This window comes from Bemisia tabaci, chromosome 2 (genome assembly GCF_918797505.1).
Source record: "Bemisia tabaci chromosome 2, PGI_BMITA_v3".
In the NCBI taxonomy this organism is placed as follows: domain Eukaryota; kingdom Metazoa; phylum Arthropoda; class Insecta; order Hemiptera; family Aleyrodidae; genus Bemisia; species Bemisia tabaci.
The window spans coordinates 63,813,047-63,833,361 of record NC_092794.1 but is presented as its reverse complement, the minus strand read 5'-3'; the positions used below and the strand labels follow the sequence as shown (position 1 = coordinate 63,833,361).

Below are 20,315 nucleotides of genomic sequence, written 5' to 3'. Positions count from 1 at the left end.
TGAAAATTCCAGGAAAATCTTACGCAAGTTCACAAATTACAAATGGTTAGTTCTTCTGCACTAAAATAAATGTGGCATCAAATTTACAACATTGTAAACTGAAATAAACATGGTTACTACTTCTTTGTTTTCTTTATCGGGAACTATGGTCACTTACTTTTCTTCCTTTTTCACCCGATGCAAATTCGGTTGTCACTATTTATACATTTATACTAAATAGTATTTATACTAAATAGTATAAATGTGTAAATAGTGACAACCGAATTTGCATCGGGCGAAAAAGGAAGAAAAGTAAGTGAAATAAACATGTTTTCCGAGCTTCACCATCCGAAAAGTTTGCAGAAGGTACCAGTCAGCTTGAGTGTGAGCCAAAATTAATTAATTAGCTTTTATGTTTTTTCTTTCTTTCTTTTTTTAAATGAGCCATTTCTTACAGAAAGAATATTAATGAAAAAAATTACTACAAAAAACAAAAATAACACTCCTTTCAATATTTTTGGTCATGATTTTAACATAGGTAAGATGCTGGAGGGGCACTTTGCTCATTCAATTACAATGGAAAAGCGCCCTTAATGCATTCCTCTTAAGAAAAGGGGCGCAAACGTCCCTCAAATTATGAACCCTTTTTTTCTGAACAGCCCTGAGACCACTTATGAATGTGGCACAAGCTGTTTTTGCTACTGGCAACTGGCCTTTCAGATGTCTGCAAACAATTTTCAAAATTTGGAAAAACTCAAAACGTCTAAGTAACCTAAGTTGTTGCCTAGGTTGTGCATGACAATGGTCCTAGAGCAATCTTTCAAATCATTCTCATTACAGAACATCCCGTTGTGTAGTATTTATAAACATCATCTTCCGCTACTTTAGACATGGTTCGATTATTTGCTTGCCAATATAATTTTTATCAAATTCTAGTTCACTACACCGTCATTTATTGATAATTATGATTTTTAACCTCTTATTGATAATAAAGTTAGAAAACTATGTATCATAAAAAAAATAATTTTGCTATAAAATTGGTCAAGTTTTTAGACTGTTTAGGAAAAATAAATGGGCTAGTTTTTTTGGGGGACACTTAAGTAAGGCCCTCTCCTGGGTCTCAGTTTCGGAAATAAAGCTGTATACTATATGATAAAAAAGTAGATTAATATATAACAGAAAATTAGCAGGTGCCTGAAGTAAGCCGAATTTTATTTAAACTAATGAATGAGCTGGGCACGGGAAAATCCTTGATTTTTGAAAAATTTGAAAATCCTAAAATGGGAAATTGTGGGATAAGTTAAGACACAATGTTCTAATCTGCTGAGATAAATGCGCTTGAATTGAAAGTACTCATCTAGGATGTCATAATTTTTCTTGCTCTTAAATCCATAGTTTTTCAATTTTCCGAGTCAGAATTTCATTTAAAAACACTGCAAACTCAGCTCGTCAAGCACTTTCATTTGGAGCAATAAAATTGTCCCATGCTAATTTTCTATAGTGGACTAATGCACCCAATATGAGTGAATTACAATCATAACATCTATAAGAGATAAATTTGTGGTCCTGACAGTATAGTAAAAACTTAGAGGTCTGAATCTAATAATGAACTTTACCAAATAATGTTCCGTTCCTTATATTTCACACCAAAAAAAAAAAAAAAAATAAAAAAATAAAAGTTTCAGTGGATACTGAATTTGGGTGCCTAGTCATGGTGAAAGAAGTAAATGATTTGTTACTCATAATAGGATGTACATAGTTCATGCCTCTTGTGGAAAATCAATTTATAAACTGAGATAAGTCATCTAAATGAGAGACATAGATAACAGTTGTTCTCATATCCTAATCTACATGATTTAGATGGGCAATTTGTACTTGATGAAATTGCAGCATTACATAAATGAATGTGTACATGAAGTGGATACCTGTGCCAGACATACATCGTAACATTGAACAAAGCCTGGCATTGAAATTTTGAAGGGAAGTGTAGGTACAGTACACACCATACTGTCAGTGCACACGGTACCTTTCTTTAGGATTGGCTGTTGATTGATAGTTGTTCAAAACCAGACAAGTATCATCGGTGAAAGAACATGAACTATCAGCTCACCTTGCGTACCTGCTGGACATTATGAGCTCTAACATTACAAAATTCACTTCGGTGTGAATTCTGTGTTATTTAAACCGTACATATTTTAGGAATCATTGGCTTTCTTTCTGCAGCCTTGTAATCCAGCCACATTACAAAGAAAAAAAGAGAGAAAATTGTAAAAACAACATAGGGGATGAATTTAATATCTAAAATGGCAAGCCAAGAGACAGTAATAAAACAAATAAGATAAAATAAAATAAATTTCTTTTCCAGTCTTTTTGAGCCTAGCTCTGTCAAACAATTTAAATTACATACATGATCCTAAACATTTTTTTTTTTCAAACCCTTTTCTAAGACAGAAAACAATTAGTAATAACAATAATGTTAAACTTAACTAAACAGATCCATTAATTATACAGTAAATTATCATCAATTTATGTGCTTTAGAAAAATAATAGATCATTTAAGCTTTAAAGGAGTAGATATAGAAAGATAGGTAATACAAATGCAAATAGATCACAGTTTGAGGTTGATACCAACTTGCGCAATTCCTCAAACCTTTTGTTTGACATTTAACAACTAAACAGATTTGTAAAAATACTTCTAAACATTGATAATTGATTTCCTTCATGTAGAAACTACCATACATTTAACACAAAGTTACCACAGTGAATAAATTTATTTTTCAGAGATTTTTTAATTTTGATGAAGTGTTACACTTATGAAAAAAGCTTTGCCAACAGCACGTGCAACGTTTTTTGACAACGTTCCTTTTTTTTTTTTTAACGCGCAGTTCTACTTCATCCAATAAGTAAAAATAAAACAAATAACCTCAATATTTTATTCACTAAATCACAGCTGAACTCTAGGTAAATAAACATTGTAAAATTGAAAATCCATCATGGGGTGAAAACGCTTATTGCCAAAAATATTGAATTTTCAACTGGATAATCTTCATTAAATAAGAGGTTTTTTTTATCTGTAAGAGACATTTTCCACGCAGCTAAGTTCAGCTGCAATATTCAGTGTATTTGGCCCCAGTTTAACAGAAATGCACCAAGTTTTTCAGGAAACAAGAAATTTGTTTGCATTGTTAGAACTGTTCGGCAAAATTCCAGGGAAACTCCTGTAAAAAACATTTTCATTTGAAAATGTGTGATTTTAATCTACTCCAGCTATGGAGGGAAAAATCGGACACTATGATACGATGCAATTTTTTTTTTTTTTTTTAAGGGGGGCCGTGAAAAAAAACCACTGTTTTAACCAACGTTGCCACATCTATTGCAATATTGCTGGATTCATGGATGGATTGACTGGGGAGGGAGGGAGGGGTGGCGCTTCGGCGAGAAACCCTAAAGGAGATTATATCGCTGTCCAGTTAATATACATGCAACTTTAAAAAAAGGAGTCCATAAAACAATTTGTGGCAAAGGTTTTGAAAATTAACAAACTTGATTTCAAGTGTAAGTTTCTAAGAAATTACAAAGGTCAAAAGGACTTTTATGTTTTTCTGATCATTGATGACATAAGTAGCGTAAAATTAAGCCAAATTTTAAGAATGCTCAAGCCCATGAAAATTGTAAGGGACAGATACACTTATTCCAGTTCTGATTCACAGTGCTTTGAGAATGAAAGAAAGCTAGTTTTTGATGAAAATCGAAATTTCCCAATTTTTTTATGGAGATTTTTCATGGACGAATATGTCTAGTTTTATTTTTTGTATGTGTTTACTAAATTTTTTGTCTTTTACCTAAGTACTTTTTTAGTCTTACCTACCTCTACCCACCCTCTTAGTTGTTTAAGCAGTCATTTCTCATACTCATTTAGGTAAAGTTTAGTCTAAAAGACTGCAATAATAATTACCTAAGTTTTTTTTTAATGTGTTCCTTTTTCGAGCTTAACTTTCTATTTTTTAATTTTAAGTGAAAAATGCATAGGTACCAAAATTGCCTTTCGTCGGATATATTTTGAATTTTGTACCTTCATATGCAAGAAAAGCTCATTCCATAATTGTAACATGTTTTCCAAACTGTGTTCTTAAAGTTAAACTGGCACAAGCTTTAGCCATTAATAGTTGTTGAGTTTACCCTGGTCTAAGAAATTCACACGTTTGCGCTCTTAAACTTAAAAGTAGCTACCGTACCTATCTACGCGCTTCTCTTGACTGCCTTCATTTTAAGTTTCAATGTAATCTTTAAATGTGATCTGCAAACCAGTAGTATTGTTATTTAAGGCTTAATTTAGGTAAGCATCTTAATTGTTATGCCAAATTTATCTTTATTGTTCAGCTAAGCGCTTTTTTCCATGTTTTATCATGTTTTTCAACTTAAATTATTCAACTTTTTTGTGTAAATACGTTCATTTCTTTTTTAAAACTCAAATTACTAGCCCATGTTAGCTTTAGGTAAGCTAATATGGGCCTACTATTTAAAAATAATAGGTGGCCCAAGTTACCCAAACTTGAAGGTTGTTGGACTTAGTAAATATTGGTCTATCACACATGTGTAACCTGTGTAGTTTAGGTTGGCAGCCCCTTTTGTTCTTTCTCCAACCAATCAGAAGCTGCCAACAACTAAGCATTTTTCCTTGCTGTGAGGTTGACGTCATGTCCGTGCATCAGGTTGCTCTCCATCAAAATGTAGCACCCAATAAAGGTCTTGTTTTTTTTTCTCTACCACCAAAATCGGTTCTTTAAACTTTTCCCTGCGTCCCACTCAATAGTATAAGTTCCTACAAAGGTAACTTGGGCCACCCTCCTTTCTTTAAAAAAAAAAAATAGTAACAATTTTGAATAGTGGTTTTGGAAGGTCTGGGTGAGACCCTAAATTTGACCTATCATTGATGTAAAAATACTCATCCATCAAAAAGATACACGATGTCAAAGTGGCCCAAGTTAGACCATTTGACGGTAACATGTACAGTTGAGGTAATTTTCAATTTTAAACTTTGTTCCTAGGTAAGCCCTTCCCCCCCCCCTCCCCCTCCCCTCCCAGTGGGAGTAGCCACTTTGGTTCTATATCCCTTGCTGGTATAGAAGTGGCAACGATGGTTTATAAAAAACAGTGGTGTTTTCTTTTTCACGTCCCTCGGAAAAAAAAGGCATTGTGTCATAATGTCCGTTTCTGCCCTCTATACTACAGCATGTTCGTCTGTTTATTTTGAAGCAATAAAATTTTTGCTCCAAAAAGAAGTTTTTTGTTTGTTATTGATGACATGCTTCTGCAGATTCACAGATGTCCAATACTACTTTCATAGAAAAGGGCTAGGTAGATATACAGTTGGTTCTTTTGCAGATTCATCAACGTCTGAAATTGAATTCAGAGAATAAACCAAGTCTACAGTTTTTATGGAGAAGTCTACCTAGCCGCTTACAAGTCTACTCCTTGAGTCTAAAAAAAATTAAATTGGTGCGTTTCTACTAAATTAAGTCTCTTTCATGACGTCATCAAAAAAAAAAAAAAAAAAAAAAAAAAAAAAAAAAAAAAAAAAAAAAAAATTGAGAGAGTCTGGTGAAAATTGGAATGATCACAAATAGGTCAATAACTTGCAACCACTACAATACTGTAAATCTCAAAAAAAATGCTCGAATAATGGTTGAATAGCAATATTTCAAGCAGTTGCTCACAAGAATTTTGTTGATGGTGTTCAGTAGAGAGGAGCCAACATTTCCAGCTTAATTGAGAAAAGGCATGACTACAATTGATTGTTAATGTACTTCTTAATTATGTCCGGCTGAGGAAAAATGCTTTATGAACATTTGAAGGTTACCAAATTTTCCTGAATAAAATATTTGTTTATAAGGAAAATTATGAATATTTTCTCTTGAAATTTTCAAATAATTTAGACCTGGTTGCAAATTAAATTTTTCGAAAAATTCATGGCAAAATGTTCACAGGTTTCCCTAAAATTCCTATTTTATCAAAGAAAATATAGCTGAAAGCTCTTACGGCGTTCTTCCTAAGCACGCCAGACTTAAGCTAGTCAGTTTTGACAAAATGCAGTTGTTGACAGTGGTTTGGCAGCATTGGCTGTTGAATTTAAACATAAAAAACGAGAACAAATTGTTGCAATGTGCGAGTGAGAAAACCTGTTTTGCTCTTTTTTAAGTAAAATTAATTTGAAATTTATGTTAAAACAATCAAGGAGGAAAATTGATATCAAAATTTTGTGGATTCTATAAATCATTTACATTGATGCTATACATATAATAAACTACAAAGTATGTAGCATAAAAAACTAAAATTTTGTGTAGAATTTATGTAAAATGCTTGTTAAATTGATTAAAAAAAAAACGATACAAATCTTGTAAAAGCAAGGTGGCATTTGTATGTGAGAGAGAGAGCAAAAAGGGTTTCTTTACTAGGATATTTTGACAGTTTTGATAAGAGATTCCTCTTTGAAATGTGACCTGAACTTTCAATTAAACAGCAAACCCTCTTGGGGTTGTCTTAAATTTAACACTAACATCTGTCACTAATGTAGCTTCCTACACGCTCCCAAAAAAACCATTATTTTCATCTGCGTAAACAAAGGAAAAACTATCAAAATTAACAAACACCCCTTAAAAGACACTGCTGGAAGATATTTATAGGATGTGTGTCTTCAGCAAGTTTGTAGTCTTGTGGTTAATAAATTTAGATATGTAAATACATCCTTCGAGATCAAAATTTTACTGTAAAGTTTTCAAGAACTGAAAAAATATTACAATCCTATAACTGCAAAGCATCAAAATGAAAGTTCCTTCTTGCCTAGATCAAGAAAATACATTCTTGATGTATTGTTCAGCATTGTCAAAAGTATTGTTCAGATTGAGCAGAGAGTTAGTACAGTTATCTTAAAAGTATATCTTAGTATTTGTTATCAAAAGGAGAAACACTATATTTTCTATCTTGATGGCATGTTTTCTATCTGTGGTGAATATTTCCTGAAAAATTTTCAATCGGAATGTGACAAAAAGTATTGGCTCCTGCCATCTCTTAATCTCTGTAAATTTTTTATGTAGAAAGAGACCTATTCTGAAGTGCCGACAAAGAGCGCCATATGAGCTTGTGGACGTTGCCCAATTTGGTTCGATAAAACATTAATTTTTGGAGGAATTAAAAATATATTTTTCTCCCGAGTTCTCAGAGAATATTATACATAATTAAATTTAAGTTATCTGAAAAGTTCAAGAACAAATAATAATGACACTCCTCAAAAATAAACATCTTATCAAAAGAAATTTAGCAATGTCTGGAGACTCATATTGCGTTCTTTCCTTGGCACGGTAGTATCAATAATTGGCTGTTCAAGGCAAGTGTCTTCACTTATTTAAAAGTATGAACGAAGCAAATTTGTGGGGGCAATAATTTTACGGAGTAGAAAAAGGTGCAGAAAAAAAAGAGAGGGAAAAATGAGGACTGGGCTTTTTCAGTCGGCAAACAGTTTAGAGGCTGAGAAAACAGTGAAAAAATTGCACACAAAGGTTAGAGTATGGTGGAGAGACTATTTACCTTGATGAACAGAGATATTCATTGAGCAGATGAAATATAAAGAAACAACAGAAAAGGTAAGCATCTGGTGCTGGTGAAGAGTGAATAACTTACCAGAGAAAAATCACTAACAGGATAGCCAGAAACACACTGCGTCTGAGTCAAAATATGCAGTTGGATTGAATTTTAATGTGTGCTCCGATTTTTTCTGTGAACATGTTCAGAAAAAAGATGAGCTTCAAAATATATTGATGAGAGGCAAACAACTTGATCATCTTGATACAAATGATATATAAGATTTAGATGTACCAAAGAATTGTTGAGAAGCGCATTTTGAAGAAATCATTTGAGAATGAAAAATTAGTGGTAAATAATTATTGCTTTCATATCCAAATATGATCAAGACTGGGATCGTTCTGAATATCGATGGCCACAGTGTAAAACAAGGTATCTCCAGTGCGGTGTTTCAAAATATCTTTATTTTATTTTTTCAAAGAGAAAGAGGCCAACTTCATGGCCTGAAAATCTCTAATATCTACAAAATATTCTTCTAACAGAGAAAAGAGTGGAATATCCATTTATTAGCATTCTTTGCAAAATTCATTAACTTGTTAATTGGACAGTGTTTAGCAGTGATTCACAAAGTCGCATCAAGTTCAACGCCAGAAAGAGGTTTGAAGTTTTATTCCTCCACAAGACTCAAAGTTAAGTACAAAGTTTGAAAATTATTTCCAGGCTCAAAATATTTTTCCTCGACTTGAAATTTTTGACAGGAGAAAATTTTCGGCTGGTTGAATTCAAAACTACTCTTGACTTATTTTGCTCCAAAATGCAATTTGATATGTTTCTGTTGACCCGATCTAATTTCGCACATAAGAACCAATTTAGCTAATACGGTTCATAAGTAATGAGTGATAGCATTGTGATGGATTGAAATAACTTACTATCAACATGAAAATTACTGGCTGAAAAACAGTTCATCTTTATTTCTTGAGAGACGCCGGAACACAACAAAAAAGAATCCTCCGATGATGACTAGTGTCGGGAGACCGAGACCAATCCCGATGATCAAAAGCACCAACATTGAGAAAGACTCAACAGGTGGCTCCCCGATACCGACCAAAAATGACCTGTAGAAAACCATGAGAAAAATTTCAGTTCTTTACACTCAAAAAATGAGTACCAAAATTCATTAGTGAATAGGAAATTAATCCAATTTTGATGTTGTTTTTAATATTTTTACCAAGCAATTATGCTACTTGATTTAGAACCATAGATTGGTCTGAATAAGTATAAGAATTTACTGTATGTTAATTTGAGGAAATGACTTTGGCTGCATTTTATTCGACAATCTTATAAAATGAGTCTCGAAGTAGCTTTTTATAGATTTTCAACACTGCAATTCTTCCTTGCTAAGAAAGAACGCCGTATGAGCCTTCAGGCGTTGTCAAATTTCTTTTGATAAAACACGAATTTCCTGGTAAACTTATGAATATTTTCCTTCCAATTTTTCAGATAATTTTGTTCGAAATTTCACCTGAAGTTCCTAAAAATTTCAAGGAAATATATTCATATCTTTCCTCAATTCTAAACATTTTATCAAAGAAAATTCGACAACTCTCGAATGTTCATAAGGCGATCTTCCTTTGCACGGCAGAATTTTCCCCCAGAGTTGCCACAGAATTTAGAAAATAAAATTCCTTGATATTCTCCCGACACATTTTGGTGAAATTCCCTGACAATTGAAGAAACAAATTGCAGAGACAAATGGTTAAAAAGACATGAATAGAAATAGTTTTCAACAAAGCAAAAAAAGGTGACCTAACAAATTTTTCCCTGACACTTCCAGGTTTTCCCTGACTTTTCAAAATTCCCTGACATTTCCCAGTATTCCCTGACTGTGGCAACCCTCTTTTACAGATTTTCAACACTACAATTTTCCCTGCGCTTGGTTGTGAAAGAAGGAGGAAAGACAAAAAAGGAAGAGAAGGTCCCAACTGCCTTGCTGAAAGAATAAGTTTGAAAAATCTTCCTTATTAACGCCGAAATCGGTTCGGCTTCCAATAAATTTACATTCACTACACTTTTCATAAAATTTCTGGAAGGACATTTTTGTGACTTTTAAAAGACTAAATTGTGTTTGACATTATTATAACCAAACAATTAGTATGACAAGGTCGAATGAGCGGGATAACAGCAGAGGTAAAGCTGCCAAAAAAGATGCTTGATTTGGTTTCTCGGAGAAGCAGTCAAAGAGGGTGCACCCTCTGCCCAGTGAAAGGGTGGTGACATGAAGTTGAAAAAAAATGAGGGAGTACCAACTCCCAGAAAGGCTTTTTGAGTTTTTGAGGACTGAAGTCTTCAACAGTTAGGAGTCGCAGATTGCCAGAGAGTGCTATATGTATAATGGTGGTCTGGAAAAATAAACTGGTGGTCTTGGTAAATACTAGATATTGTATCCTAAAAATTTCTGATAAATAATTTACAAGGTTAAATGTTAAGAGCTAGATATTACTTTGGAAATTGCATAATTTACCATGATAAGTATCCTGATTTCCTGTAAAACCCATCAAGTTTAAAACCAAATGAAACATTCATCGCTCTAACTGCCAATTGTGATATGTTCTTCTCAAAAAACACGAAAGGAAGGGAGTTGTTCAGGAAGTTTTCTTGCTCTGTAGTTATGTTCTCCACATGGTAATGAACGGTGTCCGTGGAGTTAGCATAATCTCGATCATTGAATGTGTAAACTAGCGGCCGCCACTGGAGATAACCCCCAACGTTACCTTTCTTTGAATTTTCTGTTTGCAACTCAATCACCTGAAAACAAACAAACGATTATCTTAGATATACAGCACTGACATTCAATTTCCGTAACATATTTTCACCTCAGTTAAAGATTACCATTGCAGTACTGAACAAGAACCAATAAAATATTATAAAAATAGATTTAACATTTAAAAAAAATAATAATAACAATGAAAAACCAGGTTTAAAATAAATTAAAAAAGAACAAAAAAAAAATAAAGTTGGTAAAGTTAAATAAAACCTCTATTAAAACTTGTGAATTACAGAAATAGTTACCGTAAAAACTCCAGGAGAGTGCTCATCATCCAAACTTTTCTTTGACTTGAGCTCTAAGTCCGAGTTCTCAGTTTCTGAAGAGACAAATGCCAGCTCCACTGCAAATCGTGAATTAGGGTAAGCTGTAGTGAAATGATCAATTGTCATGTCTATTTGAGTTGAGTTGGCAGTGTGCAGCAAATGAGGCAAATCAATCCCATGGTCCTTGGATGGAAACACACTCACCTGGAACAATGAATGAAGAGGAAATGCAGTTGTGTGGTTGTCAAGTTTATAAATGTTATATTATTCGAACAGTATGTTGTTTTGCCCCTCACTTGGAAAATGGATTGAAGTACGTTACAATTTGCATATTCTTATACCTGTTTGAGAGCTCACACTTCTCTAGTAGATGAATCGGGGAGAAAATCATGATTCGACAAATACCGTCCCTGCTTAAACTGAGGACAGCCGGCAAAAGATTCTAGTGTCACCATTCGCAGACAGCCTGGCTGCCTCAGCCAATAGAGGCAGAGGCTAAAAGTGCAAGTATCCAATGCCCTTTTTCTTAATGACTTCTTGATATAAATTACAAGAAAATGAAATTAAATTAAATTGGTATTGGATCAGGAAAGTCACTGAAAATTCAAAAGTAAAGATAACTGAGGGGAATACTTACAAGAAATGATATAGTGCCATTTTTAACTATGTCCTCGGATGAATATCCATTAGCAGTCACCTCAAAATTCACAGTCCCTGAGTCCGGATTCTGATAAAAAGATTTGACTCTCCATTTAAAATTATCTGCACTCAGAATTAATGTTTCTTTTGAGGTTTCATTCATAAAGCCTGTGTCACCGATGTCATTGAACTCAATGATCTGCAAAAAAAATGAAAATCATGAGAAAAATGTTCGTTTCAGCTGGGTTTTGTAATTGACACTTGCTGGCTTTGACAACATTCTTTTAATACTTAGAATGCTACATGGAAAATTACAAGCAATCAGGGAAAACCCTTCAACTTCCATGCAATGCAATTAAAATATTATGGTGGGGAAACATATAATATCCATTCTTGGCTAAACTAAGTAACTTCCAATTAGCAGCCTATTATTTATACCTACTTAGAAGGCAATTAAAAAAAAAAAAAAAAAAAAAAAAAAAAAAAAAAAAAAAAAACCAGAGAAAAAGAAGAAGGATATCTGAGAGATGATCAAAAAGCAAGTGCATACACTAAACATCAGATTATCTGGACTCCAAATAGTGCAAACTAACCAGTGGAGGGACTGATTCTTTTTTTTACCCATGGTTTTCATATTTTTACTCTCCGAAGAATCGGCTAAAATTGTTCTAGCGGACTTAGGAGTTGGGAAAAGTATTGTCAAATTTTGTTTATTACATTTTATGATACATTTCGTTTGTAAATATTTAATACACCATTTTTTAAAAAATTTGTGTTTATTTCAGAATGTATCATAAATGCAGAGTGTCAAATTAAGCTAGTCAGTATGAAAGCTGCATTATCTGAGCTTTTCGGTGTCCAAACCAGCCTACCGCTATATCAGTTTGACTTACCCGAGGAATCGTGCACTTGCAAACTAAAATTTACCAATAAGTCAGAGAATGCAAGTATACCTTGTTGATCACCAATCCAAATGCATAACTGATGGGTGAGGTCAATCGAATAGAATCAGCAGACCCATTCACGAAATCAGGCCAAGTTATGGAGAGATTCGAATCTTTTGTGGATTCAAGAAGCAGTAGAGATGGTTTATGGTCAGAGTTCCACAGGTAATGGAGGGAGTCATTTCGCCCGAGAGCCTTGACATACAGTAATGAGTAGTCTGAACAATTCAAAGAAGGACTCGAGCTGCAATTCGGATTGGAGAAAAATTCGAGCTGAAAAAATAATTATTGAAACCATGAGACTGATAAATAAAAAAATTGTATGTTACAACCCACAAAATTGGCACACTCGTACTTTTAGCTATGTAACAGACAAAAAATCTATTCAAAATGCAGCAAAGTCGGGAGTAAGATAAGTTTCAAAGAGGGAATATCTAAAACAGTTCATGGATTAAAATTATAAAAAATCTTGAGGCGTTTGGACCAACGTGTTTTCAAATTTTGTGTGCGTAAAATTTTCGGCTCAACCATAGGAAGGTAATTAGAGAGCATAAGAGCAAAAGATGGAATCATTGCTTAGAATCTGAGGTTTGTTACCTAAAGCTTTATTCACAAGGTCGCAAATTATCAGTTGACTTTACATTAGAGAATGTAAATGAAAGGAACAGGGAACACAGCTTTTTTAATTTTTGAGATAGCTATGATAAATATTATTACTTAAATTAAATTTGTAATAATTTGGAAAGATTGGGCATTCTCAAGACAACCCAAAGATAGAGAGAAAGATACTCAGAATCAAAATGCAGGTACACAAGGGTGGTTTCATGGTAACTGGAATAGTTTTGTCACCGTAACAGACAACACATTTTTTGGTCATATTTTTAGTAGTAATGATAATCACTCAAATTTTTTTGCATTAATCTACCTAGGATTACGTGTCATAACGCTTTTCGAAGATTTATAGCTCTACTTTTCAATTTTAATATGTAAATAAATGGCCAAAAATGTGCTGTCTGTTACACTGACTTTTTACCGCATAACAGACAGCACATTTTCAGAATTTACACAATATTAATTGAGAAGTAGAGCAATAAATCATTAGAAAGTGTTATACTACATATTCCTGGGAAGATTAATGCGAAAAAATTTGAGTGATTATCATTTCTACTAAAAATATGACCGAAAAATGTGTTGTCTGTTACAGCGACAAAACTAAGTATTCCAATTATCGTGAAACCACCCGCAAGCAGTACCATTAGCATACAAAGTTCATATACTGAGAGTGAGCATAAATTTTGTACTTGAGAAACAGATTCAAAGGCTGAGTGGGTATTGGAAAATCTCTCTACGGAATGGCATGTATACTTAAAGGTTTCCTGCGTAAATTAAAAGTACAAAAGGAGCAAGTTGCAAATGTGTACTATGTGTACTATACAACTATGTGTACATCTTGAGTATCCAACAAAATGAATTTTTCTTTTCTTTTTGGCCCTATGTTGAGGCTTTGGCCTTGGTGCTCCGACACTAACAGCCACTGACATGGAACCGTTTGTCGGTAGATGACTTGCTTCTTGCTTATTAGTGGCAAAAGACACTGGAACGGAGAGTTTTTTTGTGAAGTTCATGTGTCCAATAAAGATGTGCAGGTGGTAAGATTAAAAGAACACTTTGTTGGCGCAAATAGCGGAATAAACTCACCTCTCTGTCAAAGAAAGCAGTTACTACCGGGGCCAAACCAGTGGTTAAGAGAGTTAAAATAATGGAGTCCATGGTCCAAATCTATTTTTGAATACGACGACACTAATTACAAATTCTTAACCATGAATGTGAGGAGCGCAAGCAGCAAGAAATCAAGAGAGTGGGTACACTGACACAATGGAGGGAGAGAATGATCCCATTCAGGAAATAAAATGCACAGTAGAATACGATTAAAACCACATGGACTGAAGAGCTTTCAAAACTGAAAAGGTTCGCGCATTGTTTCAATTAATGGAATCGATTTCAAGTGCACTCTATCCATTTTAGGTGCCCCAAAAGCAAAATCCAAGGACCCAAAAGTAAACAATGGTGAAACCAAAATGATAAGAGATAAAGTCGGTCGGTGTAGAGGGGAATCGGCGGCCCATTCCGCATTGAAGAATGAGGGTAGAAAAAGGAGCTGACGTGACTCAGAGGACTCACATCATGGACTGTAGACCATCATCTTCAAGTCGAAATAATAATTTATTATGCATCAAAATCCAAAATGCATTAATATTTTCCAATTATTCTTCTAAATTATATTTAAAAGGTCACTCTTTTAAGTGATTATTATTCTTTATTTTGTACTAGAGAATATTTTTAAGCATCAATACATTGTAAGGCGGGTTGCCTACTCATTGATTCTTGAAGGCGCTTTTCGTACAAACAAGAGAAGGCTCGGTTTCTTTCTCAGATTGTTTCTTACGTTTTGAGGTTATAATCATTATTGCAGTTGAGTTAGTAGAGTTTTATTCCTACAATCCTACATTTTCCTTCAGCCTGTGGTTTTAGTCGTTTAATTTTACATTATCTAATTGAAACCAAAGTATTCATCTCAGTTCCACCGTTATATGACTATTTGTGTCGCGTTTTCTTGATTTTCTACTTTCTAGCCCCGTCTACAAAACACAATTTATCAGGTACACATACCTAAGTGTTTTTTATGCTCTCTATGGTTCTCCTGCCTTGAACTACTATAAGTAATGGGAATGCATCATTTTTGTTGCATATTTTGAGTTTATACGCATCAAAACTCAAATGATGATCAATTGTCAATGTATCATAATTTTTTTTTCTTTTAATTCTGCTGTCCCTTCATGTAGTTTTATACTACAACCAAGCTTTACACATCTAACTGTATGAATTAATTACATATGAAGTAATTCTGCCGAAATATTTTAGCGGCTTAGAAATTCCCTCAATATGTCACCTATCCTAAGTGCTTGTGTAAAGCAGAATTTAGATAAAATCACTTTTCTCATCTGCTTTTTTCAGTTCAACACAGCACTTCTCAGAGAATTTAAACACCAAAAAAATACCGCTCTCCTCCACTTTGATATTTTTTGGTAAAGATTTCTTTGTCATTGAGATTGAGATTATGATCTGAATATTTTACTTAGTTCTACTCATAATATTCCCTACCCAATCACTGCCAGCTTTTCGTTCAATATTTTTTTTTTCCTGCAGCAAGAATCCCTCCGAGCTTCTATACTGAAGCAAGAATGAAATTGATTCTTCTAATAATTATTTTTCTGATACACTCTGATGATTTGTTTCAGATGACATTGATACCAAATATCTAGATAGAACATGGTGAGCACACCTGGGCGGAAACAAGGCAAAAATGGAAGGAACTTGAAAGCGATTCGTCTTGAAAAGCGGCGCAGGTGTGAGAAATATCTCAAGGAATTGCTGGCAAAAAAGGGGAAACGTGAGTATACATTGCACCCAAAAACACCTCAAGAATATGAGTATGAATATGAGCCTGACCTTCCGTGCTCAGCTTGGCAAGATTACTTAAACTGTTTCTATGAAGAGAGTGAATCTGACCAAAGTATTAAAAATCACATCGATGAGAAGAGTAATGAAACTACGGTTTCAAAATCACAAGACTTTGATACCCCTGCAAAGGTAAAGTACAATCAATACGAAAAATTGTTAGTAGCTGACAATGGGGTCAAAATCAAAGAAGAAAAGCTTGATTGTGTAAAGTTGAGTACAAATATCCCTGAAGATACCTCAGAGATAGAAGAAACTGATTTTGAATGGAGCGATAGTGAAATTAACAACTTATTCACTACTGTAAAGCAAATTGATGAAAGTGACTCTAAAGAGGAAGATGAAGAAGATGATGAAGATCCGATAATGGAAGAGGATCTTGCATTCAATTTTAAACACTCGAAACGGAAAAAATTTGAGTACAGATCTTATCTCTCACCGTTTGAGGTGAAATTTGTCTTAAATGAGACAGCGAATCCAAAAAAATCATGTCGTACTGATCTGAGGAGTAATAATCTTGGAGTTGAATGCAAGAGCTACTATCAGAAGCATCGACGAAAAAAGAATCTTGGCCCACGACCTTTTCAGTGCTCCTTGTGTGGTGCCAGATTCATGACAAAGAGTAACCTGAAGGCACACAGCGAAATTGTCCACTCCGAAGAGAGGAATCATGAGTGTGAAGACTGTGGTTTAAAGTTTAAGACCAAATATCACCTCAAAACACATTGTATGAATATTCACAGAAAATATAAATCTCTGACCGCTGCAACCAATGAGAACCGCTACCCTAAAAGAGAGCGAATGAAGGTCTCAGAAAAACTCAGCTTAACCTGTTCTTTGTGTGGTGTGGTTTTGAATAATCGAAGACTGCTCAATATGCACATGGTTGTTGCTCATACTAAAAAGTGCCCAAAAAATTCAAATATGAAAAGTCATCAATCTACTGGGAAACCAAATTCAAGTCGTAGGGCTTACAATTTGCGCGAAACGGTTGATTACAATCAGCCTGTGAAAAGAATTGTGAGACGACCACCCTCGCCTTCTGAAGAAATTAGAATCTTCGACTGCAATGACTGCTCCGCTTTTTACAGTAGTAAGTGCCTTTTGAAAAATCATATACTGGAAAATCACTTGTTTTATCACTGCGAAGTTTCTAATTGTGGCCTTGTGTTCAAAAAGAAAGCTAATCTACAACGCCATAATCATCGTGTTCACTCAAAAATAACTCTAAATGAGAAAGTGGCCCGCAAGAAAATGAAAAAGAAGAACTTTCATCATCGTCGGGGACGACCGAAATCTAGCACCACAGCCTCTGCTCCTAAGTTTGAGTGTGATTATTGTAAAGTTAAGTTTGCCTATAAAAAAGTTCTTTTGCGGCATATTCTTCAATATCACCCTTCAGAATCGGAGAGCAACAATTCGAATGTTTCTTATACCTCAAATTTTACTCCCAAAATCAAACGGCAAACCCCTGGTCGGCCACTCGATCCCACCATTTCTCAAAGAAGGCACAAGTGCAACAAGTGTCCCATGGCTTTCAAAACTCGCTCTCATTTGCAAGCCCATGACCTGCAAAGGCACTCTGAAGAACGAAGGTTTGTTTGTCCTTTTTGCAACGCTAAATTCAAAATGAATGGGATTCTCAAAACTCATATGCTTCGTCTGCATGGCTCCTAAGTATTTTTTTGTATATATCTAGTAAAATTATTTTAGTCGAATTTTATTTTACACAGCTGAGTTTCTCTGTTTTTTTATTTTGTACTTTTTAAGTGATTTAATTCTTTTATATTACCGTATCGTACATAAATCATTCTGAGTATTACGTAATCTACACTTATCCTACTTTTATCAGACAAAGATCTAAACATCTGCAAAAGGAAATACTACCGAGTTGAAGAGAGTCAAACAAGGAGAAAATAGAATTGCCTGTAAAGTTTCTTGAATTAAGCTCTAGATTTTCATGGAAATTTCCACACACTCCTACATGTTTGTAATGAGCACTGCAAGCAATTTTTTAGTTTTTTCTCGGTCCATTCGTCTTTTCTTTTTTTTCTTTTTTTATGTGTGTGTGAATGCTCAGGTTCAGTAACCAAAAGAAATAATGGAGAACATAAAGTGGATCCTACTTCTTTGATGAATCGACTTCTTTGACTTTATTTGGCCCTCTCTAAATTAAAATTACCACTGTTCTCCTCCAAAAAGAGGTTCCCCTCCAGGGGGGAAGGTGAAAATTTCAAAGAATATCCATTCTTACCAAGTTTTGTGAAAGTAATCTTATCTTCCTATCTTGATTTTTCACCCAAGTAGGAAAAGTTGCCTTTAAAATGGAAGAGGAACTCGATTCTCTCTCTGTTCAGATACAATTTCTTTTTTAACTTTTTATTAATTGACAGATTTTTTTTTTTTTTTTTTTTTTTTTTTTTATCATGCCTATTAAGGCTCAAACATTTATGAAAAATCTGTTGTCCAGAAGCACTCGGATCGTCCAGAACGCAAGGTCTCTTAATAGTTTTTCACAAACCATGACTGCTAACAAAAAATCAGTTTTATGTTTGTCCATATAAGTTGTGTCGCATGCTTTTTTGCGAGGTGTAATTTACTCTGGTCATGCGTGGAGCTGGTTCCTTTAAAAGATGAATAAGTATCAGTCATCAGGGTTTCTCCCATGAATTTTGCAAGAAACTTAGTGGTGCCAGTAATTCAATTCACTAACCACTTCCTAAATCACAAAAAAAGCCATCAAGTTCACTGTTTGGTAGCCCCAGACTAAATTACTGTGTTCAAGTTTATCTTAATAATGAACACATAATCCTCCATGCAGACTATAGGAAAGAAAAATGGAGAAAGGACCCAGTACATGAGCCAGATTACCATGTTGCATGATGAAATAGTTCAGGTTTTACAATGAGCAACTCTTAAAATTTTCCTGTAAAGTGATTCTGCTGCACTGATCAAGAGTGTAGAAAATGCCTGAGCGCATGAACTGAGGCTGGGGCGTGATTTTTTTTTCGTTTTTTCTATGGATTTTTTTTATAAATAAGTGGAAAAACTGGGGAACGTGTTACTTTTTGAAGTATTTGGTGCAATATGTGCTTTTGACCTTTTTGCAAAATAATACAATTTTGAAACTGAGATCGTGATTAATTCATGACCTAAAGAACTTTCTGCATCCTTAAATTTGATCAGCAACAAGTGAGGAGGACATGATATTTTATGAAAGTGAACTCTCTTACTTACTTTAATATTTCGGTATTAAATCCACTCTCAGTGGCTCTATTGAGCTCTCAAGTGCACCTTATTTTTACTGTCTTTCGACGTAACATTATTTTTACTAGCTATTTGAAAATGATATTTCTTGCAAAAATTTTTAAAGGGTAGATTGGTTGATCCTCCGAAATTTTGACATTTCATACAGCTTACTCTCGATATCCGTTTTTCTAATAGGTTTAGTAAGTAAGTCGTCTTCATAAAAGTTCCTTGATCATGAATTTTATCAACCTATGAAAAAAATTTAAACTCATGTTTTATTTTAAGTACCTCAACTTTTAACCAAATTTTAAGCAATCAAAAATTTACTTATAGCCCTAACTGTAAATATTTCTCAAGACACTGAAATGTTAGAAGCTATTCAGCTGTTCCTCGAATTTGTAGAAGATTGTAAACTTGTGGGTAGTTCGAAGAGTACTGTAAAAGTTTGTTTTGTCGGACTACGGTCAAAGCAAAAATATGTTTAAGGCTTGCTACTATTGCATATTGTCACTTGCACATTGGTCCATGTTAAAAACAGTAAGGCAAACGCTGTTCATAATTTCGATCAACTTAAAATTCTGCTGAGCCAAAAAATAATTTTAGAATGCCATCTCAAAGTTTATTAAAATTTAATATTCAACCTAAGGCAAAGCGGCAAAGGCATGGCGCTATCATCAAGTATCTGTTAATTTCATAACGTAAAACCATGATCATTTTGGTAAACATTTTTCCTCAAATTATTTTCGATCATAATTTCTACACATGAGGCATTGAACATTTTAAAAGAATGTTTTCCTGCCTAAGTCATGTCTATTTCTCAGTACCTTGACATTTTTTTGTAACAAGCTTTTACTATCTACCTACAAGTAAAGGACAAGGCCCCTCAAATTGTAGATAGGATAAGTCAACCATCTAGATGTGTTCAAAAGACGGAAATACCTATGTATGAAATAATAATCGTGACTGAATTATTCCGTTCACCGATTTTCTCTTAATCATCGCTTTTTTAACCCTGTTAAAACTTGCCAATCAAGGAAGCCGTGAAGGAGTGGAACAACTGTATTTTACTTACTTCCATAATATCTTACAACTCCTCTAGGATTCTTTTTGTCTCCGATCTCTGCTCTCTCGCTCTGCCTTAATCTCTTCTCTTTTTTTTTTTTACATCGGATGTATTTTTAAGTAAGAACGGGATTGAAAATAAAAAGGTTTTTTGGTTTTTCAAATCATAAGTTTGTTGAAATATATTATTTTTATTTTCATTTCCCTGTGTTTCAACTCATTATTTGTATCAGCTCTGAATTTAAACCAAGGACA

At 34.1% G+C, this 20,315-nt stretch overlaps 2 protein-coding genes across 2 annotated transcripts; one reads left to right on the top strand and one right to left on the bottom strand.

Moving 5' to 3' along the window:
• Positions 1-1,075: 1,075 nt before the first annotated feature.
• LOC109039586 (glycosylated lysosomal membrane protein) lies at positions 1,076-14,326 on the bottom strand. The gene is made up of 7 exons (XM_019055131.2): positions 13,929-14,326; positions 12,240-12,503; positions 11,285-11,485; positions 10,627-10,851; positions 10,079-10,362; positions 8,487-8,672; positions 1,076-7,750 (listed from the first exon to the last, which is right to left on the bottom strand). Exons 1-6 carry the CDS (start codon positions 13,998-14,000, stop codon positions 8,501-8,503), a joined length of 1,218 nt encoding a protein of 405 aa, XP_018910676.2. The 5' UTR covers positions 14,001-14,326; the 3' UTR covers positions 1,076-7,750; positions 8,487-8,500.
• Positions 14,327-14,657: 331 nt separating this feature from the next.
• On the top strand, positions 14,658-20,262 carry LOC109039596 (uncharacterized). The gene is made up of 2 exons (XM_019055150.2): positions 14,658-14,890; positions 15,530-20,262. The coding sequence occupies exon 2, from the start codon at positions 15,561-15,563 to the stop codon at positions 17,424-17,426; it is 1,866 nt and encodes a 621-aa protein (XP_018910695.2). The 5' UTR covers positions 14,658-14,890; positions 15,530-15,560; the 3' UTR covers positions 17,427-20,262.
• Positions 20,263-20,315: the final 53 nt, after the last annotated feature.

Excerpts from the sequence above, each read along its gene's own strand:
- LOC109039596 (XM_019055150.2), top strand. The coding sequence starts at position 15,561 with ATGGTGAGCACACCTGGGCGGAAACAAGGCAAAAATGGAAGGAACTTG.
- LOC109039586 (XM_019055131.2), bottom strand. The coding sequence starts at position 14,000 with ATGGACTCCATTATTTTAACTCTCTTAACCACTGGTTTGGCCCCGGTA. Across the intron at positions 10,852-11,284 it reads ATGGCACTATATCATTTCTT|GTGAGTGTGTTTCCATCCAA; the intron begins GTAAGTATTCCC and ends TCATTGTTCCAG. Across the intron at positions 10,363-10,626 it reads ACTCTCCTGGAGTTTTTACG|GTGATTGAGTTGCAAACAGA; the intron begins GTAACTATTTCT and ends GTTTGTTTTCAG.